Genomic DNA, 23,578 nt, shown 5'->3' on the forward strand with positions numbered 1-23,578 from the left:
GGGGGGGGGGGGGGGGGGGGGGCATGTTCCCATCGGCCGCAGTGAAAGTTGCTCCCCTGACTAGATTCTAAAAAGAGAATCATGGTTATTAAGTGATCATGATCAATATTATTATTACATAGCATTAAGAGGCAGCATTTTATTTAAAACTCTGTAACCATGCCTCTCCTCATAGGGTGTCTGAATAGACTACTCAGCTTGGAATGAGACCCCAGGCATTATCTATCAAACGCCAATCAAAAACAATGACTGTCTCAGATGACACAGCAGCAGTTGAGGAGACACTGACTGCTTCAATTCTTCTTTTTATAAGAAACATGAATTTGTTGAAAATTCCAAATTGTTTGCGTAGCCAATTTACACACAGCTCTGACACGCACACTTATCCCACCAGTCCCCAAATCCAGAACAAATTCAAGAAAGCATACAGTGTTATATATAGCCAGTATTGCATGGAACTCCCTTCCATCTTATATTGCTTAAATGAACACAACGCCTCTCCCCTATTTGACCTAGATAGTTTGTGTGTATGTATTGATATGTAGGCTACATATGCCATTTTTAAGTTGATGTAGTTCATTCCATGTGCTGTTCTTGTCTATTAATGTTCTGTATTATGTCATGTTATGTCATGAACCCCCAGGAAGAGTAGCTGCTGCTTTCACAATTCTCTATTTGTGGACATATTGATTGTTCTGGTCTGGAGCTGCTTCTGTCAGTTATATTTCTAGAATGCAGCAGTAGCCAGCCTGGTCCCAGATCTGTTTGTCCTGTCTTGCCAACTAGGCAAGACTTGGCAAGACAGCACAAAGAGAATGAAGACCAGGCTAGAAGTAGCCTGAGTCTCGCCCCAATTACCGCATACTCTCACACGCTCCTTCATTTATTTATAATGTGGATTACAGCACAGACCCAGGTTCAATTCCAGGCTGTATCACAACTGGCCGTGATTGGGTGTCCCATAGGGCGTCACACAATTGGCCCAGCGTCGTCCGGGTTAGAGTTTGGCCGGGGTAGGCCGTCATTGTAAATAAAAAATGTGTTCTTAACTGACTTGCCTTGGTAAATAAAGGTTAAATAAAATAAATACAAATAAATGTAGACAGAGACTGCCTGCCATACCCCTTCCATCCACATGGAGGAGCCCAAACTCAGCGCAGGGCAGGACATTTGGTACTGCTATGTCGCATTGATGCAGCATCTTCCCTATAGGCTTAAAATCAAGAGTTATCTCTGCAGAGCAAGCATGTTTATGAATTAAATAGATCTAGCAACAGTTTGAACAAAGATCAAACTGTCTGTTATATACTCTGCTGGCATTTCAACCCTGGGCTACCTACGTCTCAAATGGTACCGTATCAAAAGTAGTGCACTATGTAGGGAATAGGGAACCATCACCTCCATCCACCCGGGTCTAAGACGCCATCCTCATGTCGCAACTCTGACTAAACTGAACACACCCAGTCAGGCCACATTCACCCCTCTGTTCTCTCTCTCTCTCTCTCTCTCTCTCTCTCTCTCTCTCCAAGCACATTGAACTTTGAACTCTTTCGTCACCTTAATAAGTGTTTGGTTTCCTGGAAGTGTTTTATAGAGGGTATTATATTATTTTTTAGCGGGGCTTATAGGAAATGACAGACAGACACCTTGGACTTGCAGAGAGGTATCACTGGCTCATGGTACTCGTGTTGCAGCAGTAATAGGATATTCAATACTTTTTAGGTCTTAGGACCTCTGGAGAGCCATAGAGGAAGCCAATCATTGGTGGTAAGAATTTAGTGGGGTTTGGCTTACATTATGGCACATGGCGTGTTTGTGTGAGAGAAGGCGAGAAAAGCAGACACTCAGTAATCTTATGATGACTTAATGGAGGAATCACATCCTCTCAGATGGGCTGAGAATCAAGCTGATTTTCTGCTGAATCACCCAAATAGATCCTGGCGGCGAAGGCAGCCTCTCAAGATTCTCTTGTCTTTCATCAAAATCCCCCTTTCATCTGTTCCTGTGAAACCCCACTAAATCCTTACTACCGTTTGAAGTGTTGTAGTTCCCTGGCATACAGTTGAGTTGAAGACCTCACGCACAAACACACACACATAATCACACACACACACACACACACACGCACACGCACGCGCACACGCACACGCGCACACCAAGTGTTTAACCTTGCAGAAGTCTGCCAACCTTACACTTACATGAGTGTCCACTTTAAAAACTTAGCCCCAATACTACCCACAATCCATCAATACCTAAAATAGTCCACACCACCCACAGTCCGCTACCACCCACAGTCCCAACCACCCACAGTCCATGGACGAGCAGGCCTCTCTCTGCAAAGAGGTTCAGGCCTTTATGGCACACCTTTTCCTCTTCAATCGCTACATTGTTTACAAATAACAGACTAAAACAAGCTTCTATTTTGGGTTATGATGATGTACGACAGTTGAACTAACCTCATGAAGCATTTTACAAGTTATATTTTTCTAGAATCAATGGGTATACAGTATATCATATTATATTAAATGTCACAAAATGGATGTACCAAGAGCAGATTGCCCCTTTCATCAGTACATTAACACTCCAGCCCCTGCTCTCTACTCTACAACACTGGAATGCACCATTTTAGCAGGAGAATGATCCTCCTCCCAACGGTTCTCCTCTGGAGCGGGAAACCCCCCAATGTCTAGGAACAGAAATGTCTTAAAATGACAGGCGATGGGAGGAATTCAGAACAGTCTTTACTCTCTCCACACACACACACACACACACAACGTCTGAAACGGTGCCACAGCTAGTGTTAAAACAAATTCCAACAGGACTTGGTTAGCGGTGACACCGGGAGGGACAATGACAGCCAGTCAACAACGCACTGTATTTCTGTCCTAGATCTCCCATGCAGGCTGAATATTCCTGAATAGGCCAGTCTGCCATCCGGGCACCTAAGACCCATAGAGACGGTGTGGCCGGATCTATTTTTACCCACCATGCCCTGCAAATGGAGCCAAAATGGCCGCCCAGTGGGCATACCTCCAGCAAGTAAGTAGGAGGCTGCAGTGCTGCTGCCTACCAGGGCTGCCACCATTAATAAATGATATGCATGATAATGCATTAAATATGCATATATATTTTTGCAGGGCTTCTATGAATTACTCATTAGAGGCAGATCTATGAATAAAGCCCTGGCCAACCCTGATGAAATATTCACTGGATGAAGATACACAAGGGTGGAGGGTGGAGGGTGAAGAGAGAGAGAGAGAGAGAAATAGAAGGTGTGAGAAAATCACATGCTTTGGATTCTGAAAGAAGAGGAGAATAAGTTATTCAGGGTAGTTAGGGGTTGTGGTGTCACAGCGCCTGGAGTGGTGGAGGCGGAGTCAAATGCAGAGAGCAGAGGATACTGGGGAAACTGGACTTTATTAGGTTTCCAAAACGAAGAAGTTACAGGTCTGTGAGAGCCAGAAATGTTGCTTGTTTGTAGGTGACCAAATACTTATTTTCCACCATAATTTGCAAATAAATTCATTAAAAATCCTACAATGTGATTTTCTGGATTTTTTTTCTCATTTTGTCTGTCATAGTTGAAGTGTACCTATGATGAAAATTACAGGCCTCTCTCATCTTTTTAGGTAGGAGAACTTGCACAATTGGTGGCTGACTAAATATTTTTTTTGCCCCACTGTATATATCCCTCCCTCATTATATCTCTCCCCCTCTATATACAGTATATCTCTATCTCTCTCCCTCACTCTCTCTATCTCTCTCTCTCTCTTTCTCTCTCTTCCCAGGGATCTGTGTGTTTGCATGCAGTCTGTGGGTAACTGCTGACACCTGGTAAACACAGGGATGAATCCCAAATCATACCATTTTCTTATATAGAAGTAGTGCACTATGTAGGGAATAGGGTGCAATTTGAAACACAGCCCCAGCCAGCCCCAGACAACCCTGAATCTCATTCTAAAGAGCTGGGTCTTCGCTTTTCAAGTATACCTCCACCCTCTCTCTCTTTCTCTTTCTCTCGCTCTTTATCTCTCATCCTCTCTCATTTGCTTCTGTTTTTCTTGGGTCAAAGGACAGAGCAGTGTTTTCTCCTCCTCCCCTCTTGCACCATCTCTCCGTCTCTCCTTCACTCTGCCAGTCTTATCTTAACCTTATCTTTCCCATCACTAAGTCCCCCTCTCCCCCTTTCAGCCCTTCTGTCCCCATCTCCCCTGTACTTTATCAAGCTATATCTCACTCCCTCTCATCCCGTTTAGAGCCTGTAGCACACACACACACACACTGCCCTCAGAACGGTGGGTGTCTCTGGCAGAATGGTTCACAGGGGGACAGGGGAAGTGGGCACTGATGGTGTGTGTGTGTGTGTGTGTGTGTGTGTGTGTGTGTGTGTGTGTGTGTGTGTGTGTGTGTGTGTGTGTGTGTGTATGCTACAGGCTCTGACTGGGTCAGACTGGGACGAGAGGGAGAGTGTGTGTTTCTGTGTGTGTCAGACGAGGAGGGTACACAGTGTGGTAACAGAACAGTGGAAACCAGGGAAACCGGGGACAAGGACCAGAACTATCCTGCAGCCAGCCTGGTTATAAATAGACCGTGTGTAGCCTAAAACTAGGAAACATTGGCACCGCACACACACACACACCCACACACACACATACACACAAAGTCAGGTTGAAGATAATCAGAGCAAGTGGGCTACAGCCAGTCGTTCTGTCCCAGTAAAGACTTACATCTCTTTAACTAGTTATTAAGAGTCATGGTGCTCAGGAGCAAACGGCTCTTATTGGTTCCCTAACCCTTGCTTGTTTGCCTTACATAACTCCAATCCTTCATTCGATTTCTATGGTTTGCTGATGTGTAAAGTGTTGTCCACTGCAGCCTCTATAAAATCACACTGACTGTGACCGAGGTCCCCTTGAATCACCCTCTGCTATTGTATATCACCTTGAATATAACAACACATGTATGGTTCTATGTATAGGACCCTAATAAACAACTATAGACTATAGAGTCGATGCTGGTGTAAGATCAATCCGCACATGCTCAGGACACCTTCTGATCCGTCTCCCGGCAGAGGGAGCTTCGGTTCAGTCCACCCGCAGGTGCTGCTGCTGTCTTGCTGTGTGAATTGACTGCGTCTTGTGCGCGAGAAACCTGCGATGTCTAGGCTATTACAACCTATAGTCTACTGCAAGGGCTACTCTGCCCCGTGCGCATGTTTTGAGGTCTGCGGCTCTACGCGTCGACGACCACACACATTTGGGAATGTTTAGGTGTTTGGACAGACCTATAGACTGCATGGGATTTATGTGTTCTTGGGGAGTGGAGTGGGTGGGTGTGTTATCAACAGTAGGGCGGGGGAGGTGGTGATGATTGTAGTCTAAACCAATGATTTATATATATATATACACTAGCCTAGTTCTGTTCAATGCGATAGGCTAGTAACATCTTATACCGAACTAATTTAGAGCTATACAAATGCATTTTCTTCGCTAGGTTGATAATGCTAGCGTAAAAATTCATAAAAACGTCAGAAAATTAAGATAATGCTTTAAATTCGTGTTTACATTTAGGCTGCGCGCTATGGAACGAAGCCAATGCAAATGTATAATGATTTGGTAGAGCATTTGGCCTATGAAAGCATCCGCTTAGTGAAACTTTCTCCACTGATTATAATATTGCTTACAGGCGTAACAAACCATAGGCATAATCGAGGACAGATGAGACGTCACGGAATTGAATTGGGTGTAGTAGTAGCGGGACCATTGTAACGGCATTGGTTTATTATAGGCGGTGTCGACCCTTTAGTGTCAACAAAACATCACCCCATAAATGTATATTGTTGTGATTGATATAACCAGTATGGCCACATTTAAATAGAACACTGAATTAATGTAAACAGTCAATTGTAGCATGTGTGAATAAATTAATGACAGTGAATTTAAATTACCTCATACTGTGCCAAATAGCCTACACAGCCAGTCCTACGACTTAGGCTAAGGAATGTTCAATGATGACACACCGAAACGCCGTCGTAAGGAAAGTGTCGGGGGAAAGGACGAGTGAGGCGAGAATAAAACCGGGGTGGAATCACTGCAGTGCAGCAGAACTGTCAGTCATGAGACCGGAGATCGAAAGAGGCACAACGCCGGGAGGAGCGAAGCTCTGCGCCGCATCCACCCAACCAGCCATAGGCTACACAGTCAGTCAGTTCTCCAAACATTCCCTTACAAAGTCCCACCATCACCAAGTGTCCTTTATATTTTGAATATGTTCGCGTTCGTATGAACGCGTCTTATCCATTCTGGCAAGTGTAATTTCAGTCATCACTGCATAGAGGGTCTGGCGCAGCTCCCGCAGCAGGTACACCGGTGCAGGCCGGGTTGTTTGGGGTGAGCTTCAAAGGGCCCCATTAGCCTACCTGTTCCGAAATACCCTTACGCAAGTCCACCCTCCCTGTCCCCCTCAAACACACATGTGTGGAATTTCGCCGGCACACCAGGAGCAATGTTGAGGTTTAAAAAAATAATTAAACCGGGTGCCTCACTCTTGTCTCGATACGCCTATCAGAATCGAACGGAGAAGCGCCTGAGCCAATGTACGCTCTGTGCGGGCCAGCCCCTGAATCTGAATGCATCCGCTAGGGCGCATTATAAATAGGCTAAGTGCTGGCCGGCAACCCTTGGTCGTGCAGAAACGCTCAGGGTTGCAACAGAAACACCCGCCGCCTTTTTTCTTTGCATATTTATAAACGCATCGTATCCCATTTCTATTCTTACCAAGGTTCGAGTTATTTTTGAGGCCAGTTGCATGCATTGTTCGTCTCCAAAAATGGTTTGCGAGACAAAAATTGTTGCGGATGAGCACGATGCCATACAAGGGACAAAAAAAGATTCTATTATCCTTTCCTCCTCGCAAATGTGGACTTCTTCCACACCGGCACCGAATCCTCTCGAGGAAAATTATGTGAGGAAAGATACGGTTTTGATCCGGGAGTTTGAGCGCACGGACCATGTGGAAGTGCGCCGCATCTTTTATGAGGGGATAATGGAGAGAATACCCAACACCGCGTTCAGAGGCATATTACAGCAAAGTCAAACCCAATTCGTATATGCTCTTCTGACACGTAAGTGACACGATTCACCCTATACTAACGATTTACTGGAGTGAAATTCGTTTAAAGTTGCCATTACTCATTGAAAAACGCTTTTCATTTTACCCATGTATATTATGTATTTGAAAAATGATTATTGTAAAATACATTCTTAATGAATAACCCAACCATACTAACACATGAAAACCAATCATTGCAAAATGTTTTTAATTTTTTTTATTGTGAGTTGAAATGCAGTTGAAGGAAAGCTATAATCTGTTGGGAGCATCAATGTGTGTGTTAATGGATAACTCGATGCCCTCTTTTCCTCGATTCCGGCATGTAGCTCACGTACCTTACAGCACCGCATCAAACCGCACACAAAGGCATGGCTAAAACGCATGGTGCATGTAGTATGTAGTCGGTGCCCTGTTGGATGTGCGTGTAGGGCGCTACGATGCAGGTTGGGTTGGACGCATGAATGAATGAATAGAACTTGAGGATTGGCCCACAGTGTGCGCGTGCGTGCACCAATCGCACCCCCCCACCAGTTCCCATCATACACACATTTTACTGTACGTGCACACGACGCGCAGCACCACCAGCCGTGTGCGCATGCTGGCATTGTTTATAATTCGAGTGCAGATGTTAATTTCAAAATGTTCATCACGTACGTATGTACACCTCATTCCTTTATCTGTACCGTGGTAAGTACCATACAGATTAAACAGTAAAAACCAACAAAACATACCATACTTCACTGTCGAAATGTTGTATGAAAATTGGTGTGGGTTATCATGTGGATATGACGCTATTATTTGGAACCATGCCGCTACAAAGTAAGGGCACACTGTTGACAGTAAGCACGCCATATCGTGGCGCAATGGAGTAAAATAGTGTTGCATCATGCCAGGCTAGACGAAAACATAATAACATGCAATGGTGCTGCACAGCCTGTCTGTGTGGTGGGTTCCACTCTGGCGCCACCGTGCTGCCCAATCAGAGAAATAGGCTACTCCAAAAAGCACCGACTGCAGTAAATGGACCAGAGTGAGATTATTTTAAAAGGCTATTGGATGTGTAGGATATCTAGGCTATGTGTATACACTTAAATATACTTATTTTTGGAATGTCACTGTTTGGTTATGTGTGTGACTTCCGCCAAAATCCAACATTTGATTCTTTTTTCTGACAGGTATCGTTTATTTTTCTTCCTTATCTCCATAGTGATGTGCTTTGTTGTGACCAAATCCCTCGCGCTGACCTGCTGCGCGCCGTTCCTTCTCATGGGCGCGCGCTACTTCTACAGCCACAAAGTCATCCACAGCTATCTGGCCTGCGCGCTCCACACTGACATGGCAGACATCGAGGAGTATTACATGAAACCTACAGGTAAGAGGGGATAGGGGGCAATTGGACACAACACACAAACTATATCCTGAATATAATGTGAAAATGAAATAGGCCTAATCTGTTGTGTTTGTCAGTATATAAATGTTCATCCGCAGACCCATGGGCCCTGGCCAAAAGTAGTGCACTATGTAGGGAATAGGGTGCCATTTGGGACACAGTTATGCGTTTTATAGACCGAGGCAGTCTCCCTGCTTATTAAGTATGCAGGGCGACTCGCTCCACTGTGTTACTGCGGGAGGGTTCAGGGCAAGCCACACTACTGGGCCTATTGATTGCAAGGAGGAAACTGCTGATAGACTTTCTGCAGCAGTCGGCCAAGCCTCATTGGAGTCATTTCCTCAACTACATCAGTCCCTAATTAGGACAATCCATAAATCTCCTATGATGCAAAACACTTCGATTCTAAGAAGTGAGCTATGACACACTTCCTCCTTGTTCCGTTCCAAAACTTTAGGCTATAATCAAATCGCTTTCTCTCTCTGTCTCTGTCTCTCTCTCTCGGTCTCTCTCACATGCTGACACATACACACACACACCGCACCCACACACTTTTATCCACCTCTACCCTACATCTTGGGGTCAATTGCCAGTTATTTGTGAATCTCCTAACAGGCAGGTGTTTGATAAGCATTTGATTTTCCCCCTCTTGCTGACATTGTCTGCTAGCCTCCGTTATCCGGTACACACACACACACACACACACACACACTTATCTCCTCTTCAGTAGGTGTATACAGTGCCTTCAGAAAGTATTCAGACCCCTTGACTTTTACATATTTTGTTATGTTACAGCCTTATTCTAAAATTGATTTTTAAAAATCCTCAGCAATCTACACACAATACCCCATAATGACAAAGCGAAAACAGGTTTTTAGAAATAAAAAAACAGAAATACCTTATTTACAGAAGTATTCAGACCCTTTGCTATGCAAATTGAGGGCAGGTGCATCCTGTTTCCATTACCTGTGGTAAATTCAATTGATTGGAGATGATTTGGAAAGACACACACCTGTCTATATAAGGTCCCATGGTTGACAGTGCATGTCAGAGCAAAAACCAAGCCATAAAGTTGAAGGAATTGTTCGTAGGGCTCAGAGACAGGATTGTGTCTAGGCACAGATCTGGGGAAGGGTACCAAAACATTTCTGCAGCATTGAAGGTCACCAAGAACACAGTGGCCTTCCCACATTCTTAAATGGAAGAAGTTTGGAACCACCAAGACTCTTCCTGGAGGAAACCTGGCACAATCCCTACAGTGAAGCATGGTGGTGGCAGCATCATGCTGTGGGGATGTTTTTCAGCGTCAGGATCGAGGAAAAGATGAACTGAGCAAAGTACAAAGAGATCCTTGATGAAAACCTGCTCCAGAACGCTCAGGACCTCAGAATGGGGGGGGGGGGGAGGTTCACCTTCCAACAGGACAACGATCCTAAACAAACAGCCAAGACAACGCAGGAGTGGCTTCGGGACAAGTCTCTGAATGTTCTTGAGTGGGCCAGCCAGAGCCCAGACCTGAACCCAATCGATACTTATGTAAATGTAATATTTCAGTTTTTCATTGTTAATACATTTGTAAACATTTCTAAAAACCTGTTTTTGCTTTGTCATTAAGGGGTATTGTGTGTAGATTGATGAGGATGAAAAAATATATATACATTTTTAAAATAAGGCCGTTACCAAACAATGTGGAAAAAGTAAAGGGTTCTGAATATTTCCCGAAGGCACTGTATATGTGTTAGGGCTGGGAATTGCCAGGGTCCTCCCGATACGATATTATCGCAGTACTTCGGTGCCGATACGATATTATCGCAGTACTTCGGTGCCGATACGATATGTATTGTAATTGTCAGGATTCTCATGATTCTATATGTATTGTAATTGTCAGGATTCTCATGATTCTATATGTATTGTAATTGTCAGGATTCTCATGATTCTATATGTATTGTAATTGTCAGGATTCTCATGATTCTATATGTATTGTAATTGTCAGGATTCTCATGATTCTATATGTATTGTAATTGTCAGGATTCTCATGATTCTATATGTATTGTAATTGTCAGGATTCTCATGATTCTATATGTATTGTAATTGTCAGGATTCTCATGATTCTATATGTATTGTAATTGTCAGGATTCTCATGATTCTATATGTATTGTAATTGTCAGGATTCTCATGATTCTATATGTATTGTAATTGTCAGGATTCTCATGATTCTATATGTATTGTAATTGTCAGGATTCTCATGATTCTATATGTATTGTAATTGTCAGGATTCTCATGATTCTATATGTATTGTAATTGTCAGGATTCTCATGATTCTATATGTATTGTAATTGTCAGGATTCTCATGATTCTATATGTATTGTAATTGTCAGGATTCTCATGATTCTATATGTATTGTAATTGTCAGGATTCTCATGATTCTATATGTATTGTAATTGTCAGGATTCTCATGATTCTATATGTATTGTAATTGTCAGGATTCTCATGATTCTATATGTATTGTAATTGTCAGGATTCTCATGATTCTATATGTATTGTAATTGTCAGGATTCTCATGATTCTATATGTATTGTAATTGTCAGGATTCTCATGATTCTATATGTATTGTAATTGTCAGGATTCTCATGATTCTATATGTATTGTAATTGTCAGGATTCTCATGATTCTATATGTATTGCGATTCGATACTGAGATTTTATTGCGATTCAATGATCCAAACACATTGCTCACCATTTGTCTGCTGCAGAAGGACAAAGACAGAGCCACGAGAAAACCAGTTTTGATCAGTCATTTGGCTGCCTGTTTAAAAAGAAGATGGAGAACAAGGTATGAAGGAAGAATACTGTCGGTACAGCCAACTATCCCAAAATTAATATTGCGATATTGTCAAAACGATACAATATATCGTCAGAAATAATATCCCGACATGTACCTGTATCTAAACCCCCCCCCCCCCATTACTATAATGTGTGTTAAGCATTTACTCGTCCCACTGTCACAAAAAGCCATCTGTTATCTCAGCCCTCTGCTCAGCGTGTGTGTGCATGAGACATACCAGGAACAATAGGGGCATGGGGGTGGGTGTTTAACTAGGGATTCTTAACATCAAAGAGCAGGACATTAATTCTACCAGCTTGAGTTTTCCCTGACATCCCTGTGGTACGGTCAACCAATCAATAAAGGCTGTGTCATTAATCAACCAATCACTAAAGGCTGTGTCATTAATCAACCAATCGATAAAGGCTGTTTCATTAATCAACCAATCGATAAACGCTGTTTCATTGATCAACAAATCAATCCCATCCACTTTCACTGCCCTGTACAAATACACCACTGTTCTGTAGTCTATACCAGGTAGGGTCTGGCTGTATCCAGATTTTCATACCTTCATAATGTTCCTGTACCATAGCAGGGTATATGGTATTAATGTCAGTGCAAACAGGGGCCGCTTTTTCTTTCCCAACATAAATGTTTGTTGGGTTCCCAACCAATGTTCCCTCACATTTTTGGGGGCACTGAGAAAATTGTAGGTATTTTGAGCGGAATCTTGAACATTTTGAGAACTTCCTGCGTGCGTTTACGGTGAACACTGAGGCTGTACCCTTATGGTTTTAGACAGTAGTCAATAGACTATTGTGGCTATCTGAGCATAATGTAGGCCCACCAACAAAACCAATGGAGCAAATCCTATAACATTTTCCCATGGAAATAGCTTTTGATTTCTATCATATAGCCTACAGTATCCTATATATGGTGTTCAATGCAGGCCTACATTGCTTGAGACATATAATAATAATAATTACCATACAGAGAATTAGACATTGTAGGCTACCCCTCTGTCTATTAGCATATCTGTATATTCAAGCCTGTCTCAAAATACAAAATACAACACTGCCCCTTTAATTAAGACAGGAGATTTTTTTTACCTGTCTTTTTAAAGACAGCTTGAAATGTAGCCTCCACGTTTTGTCATCTTGTAGGAAGCAGTAACTCCCCATTGCTGACCTATACTTATCTATAACTGGGCTAATAACTCCCTAACTGGAAAAGAATATCAGCAAATGTGCACACGCACAAGCTCTGTTCTGAACTGATCTGAAAAGCGCATTCCCTCGCAGGGGATTGAAAGACCTCTTATGGGCTACCCCGGCCAACAGAATTCTACTCCGCTGCGCTCCGGCTCTGCCTACGACAAAATCAGACTCAATCTTGCAAAGTTCGATTTGTTTTGGTTTGTTGCATTGGAAAGGGGCTGATGTAATGTTGATTAGATCACAGAAAAATCGTTGATCTGTATAGTGCAAACTAATGGGGGGGGGGGCTCAGTGAAGTTCAGTTTCTTACGTCTCTGCGCGGCCTGGCATGTCTTCTGCGCGGCAGCACACACGCAGGATTCCCATAGTGGATGCTAGCTAAATGCTAACATGAGCAAGCGAACAGAAATGTATTATTATTTTTTACCTTTATTTAACTAGGCAAGTCAGTTAAGAACAAATTCTTATTTTCAATGACAGCCTAGGAACAGTGGGTTAACTGCCTGTTCAGGGGCAGAACGACAGCTTTGTACCTTGTCAGCCCAGGGATATGAACTTGCAGCCTTTCGGTTACTAGTCCAATGCTCTAACCACTAGGCTACCCTGCCGCCCAGGCAGTGACAGATATTGCAGTGACAGATATTCCAGCTCATAAAGTTATACAACTATCTCAAAAGGCTACTCACAGTTTGCTGCATGCACAAAACATATATTAGACAGCAAGGCTCTTGTTCCAGGAGAGGATTGATTGGCTATGCCGTAACCAAGAGGCTTGATCTTGCCATCTAGCCACTTAGCTAGCAAGTTAGCAAACCAGATCCATAGCTGGAGTGCTGAGCTGGAGATCATTTATTTGTCACATCTTAGATAGTTAACTTCTAGCTAGTTATAAAGAGTGGCGTAGCACGTACCCCCGCAGCCCCCGTTGTTATACAAGACATGGCGAGGGGCGTGATTCGGCACAAGGCAAAACCAAGCTCCTTTACCACGTTCCTCACTTCAACATTATGAAGCTTGGGCCCAATTCCTAATGGCACCCTATTCCCTATATAGTGCATTACTTTTGACCAGGGCTCATTGTGCTCTGGTCAAAAGTAGTACACGATGTAGGGAATAGGGTGCCATTTGGGACTCACTCAACTTTGCTCTCTACAGTGAAGGTATCTAGTCTGCTCCACACAGTACTTAGGTAGATGGGCCAAGGTGACTCAACAGTTACAGCCACCTGATTCCTGGGCCCCAGGGCAGTGATAAAAGTGGCCAGATGGGTTGTTGTCCTCATATCTCAGTCTGGGTCAGAGCCTGTCCCATACCGGGTCCTGCCTAGACAGCGCAGTCTACTTCCACATCCCAAATGACACACTAGTCCCTATATAGTGCACTACTTTTGACCAGAGCCCTATGGGCTACTATGTAGGGAATAGAGTGCCATTTGGGACGCTGTCTACTTGTCTGTTAGCCCCTATTCACTTCCCTGCTAATGACAGTGATCTCATTCTGTTCTGGGGAGTTAGTGGGTGCAGACACTTCACTACTGTCACTCATAGTACCTGCTGCTTATTATAGCGCTGCTGAGAGAGATACAGAGACAGTGACAGAGGCAGTCGGAGAGACGGAGGCAGACTGTGTCAGGCAGAGAGAGAGTGTGTGTCAGACAGAGGCAGAGTGTGTCAGACAGAGGCAGAGTGTGTCAGACAGAGGCAGAGTGTGTCAGACAGAGGCAGAGTGTGTCAGACAGAGAGGCAGAGTGTGTCAGACAGAGAGGCAGAGTGTGTCAGACAGAGAGGCAGAGTGTGTCAGACAGAGAGGCAGAGTGTGTCAGACAGAGAGGCAGAGTGTGTCAGACAGAGAGGCAGAGTGTGTCAGACAAAGAGAGAGAGAGAGAGAAGGCAAGGTAGAAAATGGAAGCATTTGATTGGGATACGGGGGACGGTTTGCTCCAAGTAGGGGTCTCCCTTGGGAACTCTCTCTAGCTCGTCAGCTGAGGGAGCTCGCTATACACACAGTAGATAAACGTTCCTTCCATCCTTCCGCTCCCTCACTTTATTGTTGAGGATGTAACAGTAGGTGTGGAGAACTGGGTTAGGCATCACCTGGAGAGACAGAGTAAGAAAGACAGTGAGAGTGAGAGTGAGAGTGAGAGAGAGAGAGAGAGATTCATTCCAGCTCTAGTACATTCTTGATTGTCCATTCGAGAGGGGTATCAATTTAACTAGATGTCACTGAGTTTAATCTCTACTCACTTCATAGCACATTTCAGTAAGTGTCTTATTCATTGTACAATGACACAACCCAAAAATATGTGACTGCAAAAGCGCTACTCCAAAAAATGTTTTTAATCGATACTGGTAAAGAACAATGGACCCAACAAGAGGCAAAATGAGATGTTAAAAACATTATTGTTTCTAAACACTTTACTCCCAGGTGACCAATAATATGATCCGATCTTGGGTAACCAATCATGTGGTCTGATCTTTATGAGTGGGTGAGACACAGAAAAAGCACATCTTCCTCTGCTTTACAACATCTTAGACGTTAACAGAGGGTTTTGGTTAGTGATTTAAAGAAGAGGGGGGGAAGGGATTTTTTACGAAACCTCCAACCCTTTCACACACACACACACACACACACACACACACACACACACACACACACACACACACACACACACACACACACACACACACACACACAGTGTGAGTGATGAGCCACCCAGGGCAGTAAAACTAATGTGAAAAGACCAGTGCTGCAGCCTCCTTAGTGATTAATGCTCCTACACCGTCTCAGGCGCTAATGGAGCTGTAATGGAGACAGAGGGCAGGGTGTGTGTGTGTGTGTAACATACCAGGGGTAGTGTGTGTAGTGAATGACAGGGCACAGGTTAGTGTGTATGACAGATATGCTTGAGCTTGTAGGCCTTCTTGAGATGGGTGGGGCATGTTAACTATTCATGTTTAAATAATGATTTGCCATATGTTGTGTGAGAAGTGTGCATATGAGTGTATGTGCATAGATGTGCGTGTGTAAGCATGTGTGTGTGCTCCTGGTCTCATCTGTTAGGGTGACATGGGGACAAAACAATGATGTGTATTGTATAGCTGTCCGGAAGACAGGGAGGAGGGGGGTCCCCATCCTATACCCAGAGACACCCTACTAAACTCATTCCCTGGTCTACTGCGGGACAAACCAACATCTTGACCGTTAGACCAAGAGGAAATGTGCTTCTACCTCATCACGTGACCATGAGCAACTATGACCGACCCATGTCTGCTACACACGCGTGCGCATGCGCGCGCGCGCACACACACACACAGGCACGCTTAACCCTAACAAAGGGATGATCTGTATCAAGTATGAACACACACTAAAGCAGACACAAGCTGTTAATGAGCTTTTGTTTAATCTTACACACACACACACACACAGCAAGGGTGTGCGCTGTCTAGACTAAATGCTTATCAACGGAATTACCCTTATAGGTTTCATCTGAATGGATAGACAATAATCTTGTTAAGCACAATAAAAAGGGCTAGGGACGGGGGGACGGGGGGACGGGGGGGTCATATCATCACACCATATTCTCCTACCAATGCACGCCCACGACAGGAAGCATAATATTTTCCTATACCAGTTAGAATAAAAAAATCTGTCACATTAAAATCCTGAGTTAAAAATCTTTCCAAATGAAATAGTGTTTAAAGCTCTTGTAATAGCTCTCTCCTCCTTCCATTCCTCCGTACTGTCCTGGTAGAGTCCTCTCCACTTCCTTCAACCACGGGCTAGGATACCCCCACACCCTACTGTCTACTCCCATCCCCATCTACCAGGGTCCTATGATCCCCCTCTCTAGTCAAGCTAGCTCTTAGTTCTCCATGTCTGACTCTTAACCAGCAGATCCCTTCTTCTCAGAGCCAATGTTTCTCAAAGGAGGAGGAGGAGAATAAGGAGGGGGGAGAAGGAGGAGAATAGGGTGGGGAGGAGGAGAATAGGGAGGGTAAAGGAGGAGAATAAGGAGGGGAGAAGGAGGTGGAGGAGAATAGGGAGGGGAGAGAAGAGAAGGAGGAGAATAAGTAGGGGGGAGAAGGAGGAGAATAGGGAGGGAAGGTAGGAGAATAGGGAGGGAAGGAAGAGAATAGGGAGGGGGAGAAGGAGGGGAGAAGGAGGAGAGAAGGAGGTGGAGGAGAATAGGGAGGGAAGAGAAGAGAAGGAGGAGAATAAGTAGGGGGGAGAAGGAGGAGAATCGGGAGGGGGAGAAGGAGGAGAATAAGGAGGGGAGAAGGAGGAGAATAAGGAGGTGGAGGAGAATAGGGAGGGGAGAGAAGAGAAGGAGGAGAATAAGTAGGGGGGAGAAGGAGGAGAATAGGGAGAGAAGGTAGGAGAATAGGGAGGGAAGGAGGAGAATAGGGAGGGGAGAAGGAGGGGAGAAAAGGGAGAATAAGGAGGGGAGAGAAGGAGGAGATTAGAGAGGAGGAGGAGAATAGGGGAGAAGGAGAAGGAGAATAGGGAGGGGAGGAAGAGGAGAATAGGGAGGGGAGGAGGAGGAGAATAGGGAGGGGAGGAGGAGGAGAATAGGGAGGGGAGGAGGAGAATAGGGAGGGGGAGAAGGAGGAGAATAGGGAGGGGGAGAAGGAGGAGAATAGGGAGGGGGGAGAAGGAGGAGAATAGGGTGGGGAGGAGGAGGAGAATAGGGAGGGGAGGAGGAGGAGAATAGGGAGGGGAGGAGGAGGAGGAGAATAGGGAGGGTAAAGAAGGAGGAGAATAAGGAGGGGAGAAGGAGGAAAATAGGGAGGGAAGGTAGGAGAATAGGGAGGGAAGGAGGAGAATAGGGAGGGGAGAAAAGGGAGAATAAGGAGGGGAGAGAAGGAGGAGATTAGAGAGGAGGAGGAGAATAGGGGAGAAGGAGAATAGGGAGGGGAGGAAGAGGAGAATAGGGAGGGGAGGAGAATAGGGAGGGGAGAAGGAGGAGAATATGGACGAGAAGGAGGAGGAGAATAGGGAGGGGAGTAGGAGGAGAATACGGAGGGGAGGAGGAGGAAAATAGAGAGGGGAGGAGGAGGAGAATAGGGGGGAGGAGGAGGAGAATAAGGGGGGAGGAGGATGAGAATAGGGGGGAGGAGGAGGAGAATAGGGGGAGGAGGAGAATAGGGAGGGGGAGGAGAATAGGGAGGAGGAGGAGAATAGGGAGAAGGAGGAGAATAGGGAGGAGGGAGAAGGAGGAGAATAGGGAGGGGAGGAGGAGGAGAATATGGAGGGGAGGAGGAGGACCCCCTGCCAGCTAGAATGCTAGACTCCACCACCTGTCTCACACAGGTGAGCCGATGGGTACTCTCTCTTCTCCTCCACCCCCCCCCCTCTCTGTCTTCTCTCCTTCTTTCTCTGATCCTATCCTATCAAATCAAATCAAATTGTATTCGTCACATGCTTTGTAAACAACATGTGTAGACTAATATGCTTACAGGCCCTTCCCAACAATGCAGAGAGAGGAAAAAAGATAGTAATAGTAACATGAGGAATAAATACACAATGTGTAACGAAAATGTGTCTATATGCACAGGAGACCAGTTCCGAGTCAATGTGCAGAGGTACAAGGTAGATGTGTACATATAGGTAGGGATAAAGTGACTAAACAACAGGATAGATAATAAACAGTAGCAGCAATGTACTGTATGTGATGAGTCAAAAGAGTTTGTGCAAAAAGGGTCAACGCAAATAGTTAAATAGTTAACCAATAGCTAACCTGACAAATTATTTTGCCATCTTATGGCTCTGGGGTAGAAGCTGTTCAGGGTCCTGTTGGTTCCAGACTTCCTGCATCAGTACCGCTTGCTGTGCGATAGCAGAGAGAACAGTCTATGACTTGGGTGGCTGAAGTCTTTGACCAATTTTAGGCCCTACATCTGACACTTCCTGGTTTGGAGTTCCTGGATGGCAAGGATGGGCTGTACGCACTACCCTCTGTAGCGCCTTGCGGTCAGATGCCAAGCAGTTGCCATACCAAGCGGTGATGCAGCCAGTCAAGATGCTCTCAATGGTTCAGCTGTAAATCTTTTTGAGGATCTGAGGGGCCCATGCCAAATCTTTTCAGCCTCCTGAGGGGGAAGAAGCGTTGTTGAGTCTTCTTCCTGACTGTGTTGGTGTGTGTGGACCACGATAGTTTCTTAGTGATGTGGACACTGAGGAACTCAACCCGCTCCACTACAGCCCCGTCGATGTGGAGGGGGGCATGCTCGGGCCCTTCCTTTCCTGTAGTCCACGATCAGCTCTTCTGTCTTGCTGACGTTGGGGGTTGATGTCCTGGTACCACACTACCAGGTCACGGACATCCTCCTTATAGGCTGTCTCATCGTCGTGTCGCCAGCAAACTTAAGGATGGTGTTGGAGTCGTGCACGGCCACACAGTCGTGGGTGAACAGGGAGTAGAGGAGGGGACTAAGCACGCACCCCCGAGGGGCCCCCGTGTTGTAGGTCAGTGTGGCAGATGCCTACCCTCGCCACCTGGAGGTGGTGCCTCAGGAAGTCCAGGATCCAGTTGCAGAGGGAGTTCGGTCCCAGAGTCCTGAGCTCTATGGTGTTGAACGCTGAGCTGCAGTCAATGAACAGCATTCTCACTTAGGTGTTCCTCTTGTCCAGGTGGGCGAGGGCAGTGTGGAGAGCAGTGTGGAGAGCAGTGTGGAGTGCAATAGAGATTGCGTCATCTGTGGATCTGTTGGGGCGCTATGCGAATTGGAGTGGGTTGATTGTGTTGATGTGAGCCATGACCAGCCTTTCTACCGCCCTTCTCCTACCTACCCCCTCATACCTCTCCCTCCTCCTGCCACCTTCCTCCTACCGCCCCTTCCTCTTAGTACCGCCCCCTTCCTCCTACCACCCCTTCCTCTTAGTTTCCCCCCTCCTACCACCCCTTCCTCTTAGTATCCCCCCTCCTACTGCCCCCTTCCTCTTAGTATCCCCCCTCCTACTGCCCCTTCCTCTTAGTTTCCCCCCTCCTACCTCCCTTCTCCTACCTACCCCTCATACCTCTCCCTCCCCCTTCCTCCTTACCGCCCCTTCCTCTTAGTATCCCCCCTCCTACCGCCCCCTTCCTCTTAGTATCCCCCCTCCTACAGCCCCCTTACTCTTAGTATCCCCAACTGAAGACCGGGGTTGGGGTCAATTCCACTGCATTTCCAGTCATTTCAGAAAGTAAACCAAAAACCAAAAGAGAATTGGGATTTCAGTATACTTCCTGAATTGACTTGAACTGAAATGGAATTGACCCTAACCCTAAAAACGCTGACACATTACACCGTAATTTGAATGAACCTGACCCTTCCAAAGTGGAGCAGCTATTCCGAAGCTAGCTAACATTGTCCCGCATTGTGACTAGAGACAGGGAGAGTCAACACTGGAGAGCCTCCAAGTTGGACCAAGTCCTAGAATCCAAAAAGTAATTGTCTGATTCACTCTGAACTCTGCACACACAATGATGACCAAGGTCAAAGGTCAAATGGGAAAATATCCCAGCCAACTATTCACTGCTTGCAGATCTAGCTGCCTTCTAATACCCTCCCCAGCTGTGGGAAGCTACCCTCTCCGTGATGCTACATGTCATGCCGTGTCTGGACAGGCACACTTGTTACCGTGGCGACCGGCTGTAATACATCTGACAGTTGTTTTATTCAATCATTAATCCACTGAATCCCACAGGGGCCTTAAATCCCTCATAACATTGTCCAATCAGTGTATTAGCATAAATTCAGCACTTGCTCTGTGACGTGTGTGTGACGTGTGTGTGACGTGTGTGTGTGTGTGTGTGTGTGTTGTATCTAATATAAATAGGCTATCACACATTTTGGAGGGGTTTGCAAATCAGATAAACTAAGGATGAGAATATAGTAAGCCAGTCATCCACACTACACACACAACCTCAACCACAGAAAACCTGTCCAGCATTCTCTGTACATCTCCAACGTGGTACTGTATTGATCCCTAGATACTGTAGATACTGTATAGCTACAACACAGACACAGTACAGTACTGTACTACTCTCACATTACCAGACAGACAGACAGACAGACAGACAGACAGACAGACAGACAGACAGACAGACAGACAGACAGACAGACAGACAGACAGACAGAGTACAGTACTGACTCTCTGGTTCTCTCTAACTTGGCTCTCTGGTTCTCCAGGCTCATGTTTCTGGGTGGCAGTGCTGGAAGGTCAGGTGGTCGGCATCGTGGCGGCGCAGGGCCGGGAGGACGACAACACGGTGGAACTACGCCGCATGTCGGTGGACTCGCGCTTCCGCGGCAAGGGCATTGCCAAGTTGCTGGGGCGTCGTGTGCTAGAGTTCGCCATGCATAACAACTACGCCGCCGTCGTCCTGGGAACCACCGCCGTCAAGATGGCTGCCCACAAGCTGTATGAGTCGCTGGGCTTCCGGCGGACCGGCGGTAGCGAGGATTACATGCTGCCCGGAATGAGCCGCTCGCCGCAAGAGAGGCTCTTCTTCCAGATCCGTTACCAACGCTACCGTCTGCAGCTCCGTGAGGAGTGAGGGATGAGAGAGAGGGAGAGAGGGATGGAGAGAGAAAGGGGGAGAGAGCAACGACACCACCTCCTCGAGGCAGAGCCCCTCGCCCAACGAGCCTCGACCAAGTCCTTCTCCTCTGACAACTTTATTTATTTTATATTATTAGAGATTCTTCTTCTTACTACTACTGTTTCTATTCATTCATCTTAAGTCACTAACTTTTTATTGGTTTTAGTTTATTTTTTATTTATTTTTTAAATTTTGAATTTAGTGCCCCCCCCCGAGTACATTTATTGATTTTTTTTTTACCCTGTCCTGTTGTAAAAAATAAAAAAAAATCCCTAACATATATCACCATCCCATGCCTTTTCAAATGACATCATCAACTGAGTGTTCCCTTTGCTTTTGATACCATGTGATTGTTCCTTACCGTATTCATTACCTCTACCAGCCCCTCCAACATCTACCCCCTCCTGCTCAATACGTGGCATTTCTATCTCAAACGCACCCTGTCTCTCATTAGCCCACTGAAGCCCTCTCCATTGTCACAACAACGTGTGTACCCAAAAATACCTAGACAAAAAGACTATGTAGGTTGGCATTTGTCCAGCCACTTCAGCACAGACCATAAACCAGCAGCCCTGTGGAGAGACAAGATGAACAAATCAAATAAAATGTTATTGGTTGCTTACACATATTTGATGGATGTTAACACAGGTGCAGAGAAATGCTTGTGTTTCTAGTTGCAACAGTGCAGTAATATCTAACAATACAAAACAATACACACAAATCCCCCCCAAATAAAAATAAAGGAATTAAGAAATATCAGGATGAGCAATGTCAGAGTCTGGAATATAAATATATATATATGTATATGATGGTGTGTATAGACAGTATATGATTAGAAAAGGTGTGTACAGCAGTAGTTATATAGGATGACGAGAATATAGGAGATACATATGAAGGGGGTATGTATATAGGGCAGCAGTCTGTCTATAAGGTGCAGGGTAGAGTACCAGCTGGTAGCCGGCTAGTAATAATGACTAAAGTTCAGGGCAGGGTACTGGGCAGAGGCCGGCTACTGGTGACTATTTAACAGTCTGATGGCCTGGAGATAGAAGCTGTTCCTCAGTCTCTCCTTATCCCAGTTTCGATGCACCTGTACTGTCTCCGCCTTCTAGATGGTAGCAGGGTGAACAGGTCGTGGCTCTGGTGGCAGGACATGTACTGTGCAGTCGGGTGGCAGGACATGTACTGAGCAGTCGGGTGGCAGGACATGTACTGTGCAGTCAGGTGGCAGGACATGTACTGAGCAGTCGGGTGGCAGGACATGTACTGTGCAGTCGGGTGGCAGGACATGTACTGAGCAGTCGGGTGGCAGGACATGTACTGTGGAATCGGGTGGCAGGACATGTACTGTGCAGTCGGGTGGCAGGACATGTACTGTGCAGTCGGGTGGCAGGACATGTACTGTGGAATCGGGTGGCAGGACATGTACTGTGCAGTCGGGTGGCAGGACATGTACTGTGGAATTGGGTGGCAGGACATGTACTGTGCAGTCGGGTGGCAGGACATGTACTGTGCAGTCGGGTGGCAGGACATGTACTGTGCAGTCGGGTGGCAGGACATGTACTGTGCAGTCGGGTGGCAGGACATGTACTGTGCAGTCAGGTGGCAGGACATGTACTGTGGAATCGGGTGGCAGGACATGTACTGTGGAATCGGGTGGCAGGACATGTACTGTGGAATCGGGTGGCAGGACATGTACTGTGCAGGCAGGTGGCAGGACATGTACTGTGGAATCGGGTGGCAGGACATGTACTGTGGAATCGGGTGGCAGGAAACAAGCACACACAGGCTGCATCTCCTATTCCCTATATATTGTACTACTTTTGACCACACAGTGCAGTTTCCTATCACTCCTCCCCCAGCTTTCTGATATCCTCCCTTCCACTATCTCTTCCTCCCTCTATCTCTTCCTCCATCTTTGGTCATGTTCTTATCCCCTCATTCAACACAGTATCAGAATGGATTCTATAGAATGACAATGGTTCCTAATTCTATGATTCCATTCTACCTACATGGGAACTATGGAGATGGTCTCTAATTGGTTGGGAAAACAAGAGGGTAGTTCAGACTAGGGATACCCATGCAGGGTGAATATTTAAGTGTCAATATTGAACATATTACTCATTTAATCATGGGATTTTCTAATGAGTAAATTATTTAATCTAATTCAACTTTGAGCGTTATTGATTCATATCTGTACTTATCAATTGTTTACTAATTGAATCAATATAAATTCTAACATTTTTAATAAGTTTGGAATTTGATTAGGGATAAATTCACGATTTTTATAATCACACACATTTGATGGAAGCATTGCTACATGGTAGTATACACATTTTATGGATACAGCTACAGTTACAAAGTAATCGCAATCTAGTATATATTCAAACCAGGTCATTGGAGAAAACTACTTGGGTAGGCCTAATACATTATTTGCAATATTTGCGGACTTAA

General features: G+C 45.5%; 1 protein-coding gene across 1 annotated transcript; it reads left to right on the forward strand.

Moving 5' to 3' along the window:
• The first annotated feature begins 6,681 nt into the window (after positions 1-6,681).
• Positions 6,682-21,866, forward strand: LOC110531620 (N-acetyltransferase 8-like). The gene is made up of 3 exons (XM_021614920.3): positions 6,682-7,123; positions 8,318-8,482; positions 20,712-21,866. Exons 1-3 carry the CDS (start codon positions 6,808-6,810, stop codon positions 21,077-21,079), a joined length of 849 nt encoding a protein of 282 aa, XP_021470595.1. The 5' UTR covers positions 6,682-6,807; the 3' UTR covers positions 21,080-21,866.
• The last annotated feature ends 1,712 nt before the right edge of the window (positions 21,867-23,578 follow it).

The sequence above is a fragment of the Oncorhynchus mykiss genome, chromosome 9 (assembly GCF_057628025.1).
Source record: "Oncorhynchus mykiss isolate SJ-2025 chromosome 9, ASM5762802v1, whole genome shotgun sequence".
Classification (NCBI taxonomy): domain Eukaryota; kingdom Metazoa; phylum Chordata; class Actinopteri; order Salmoniformes; family Salmonidae; genus Oncorhynchus; species Oncorhynchus mykiss.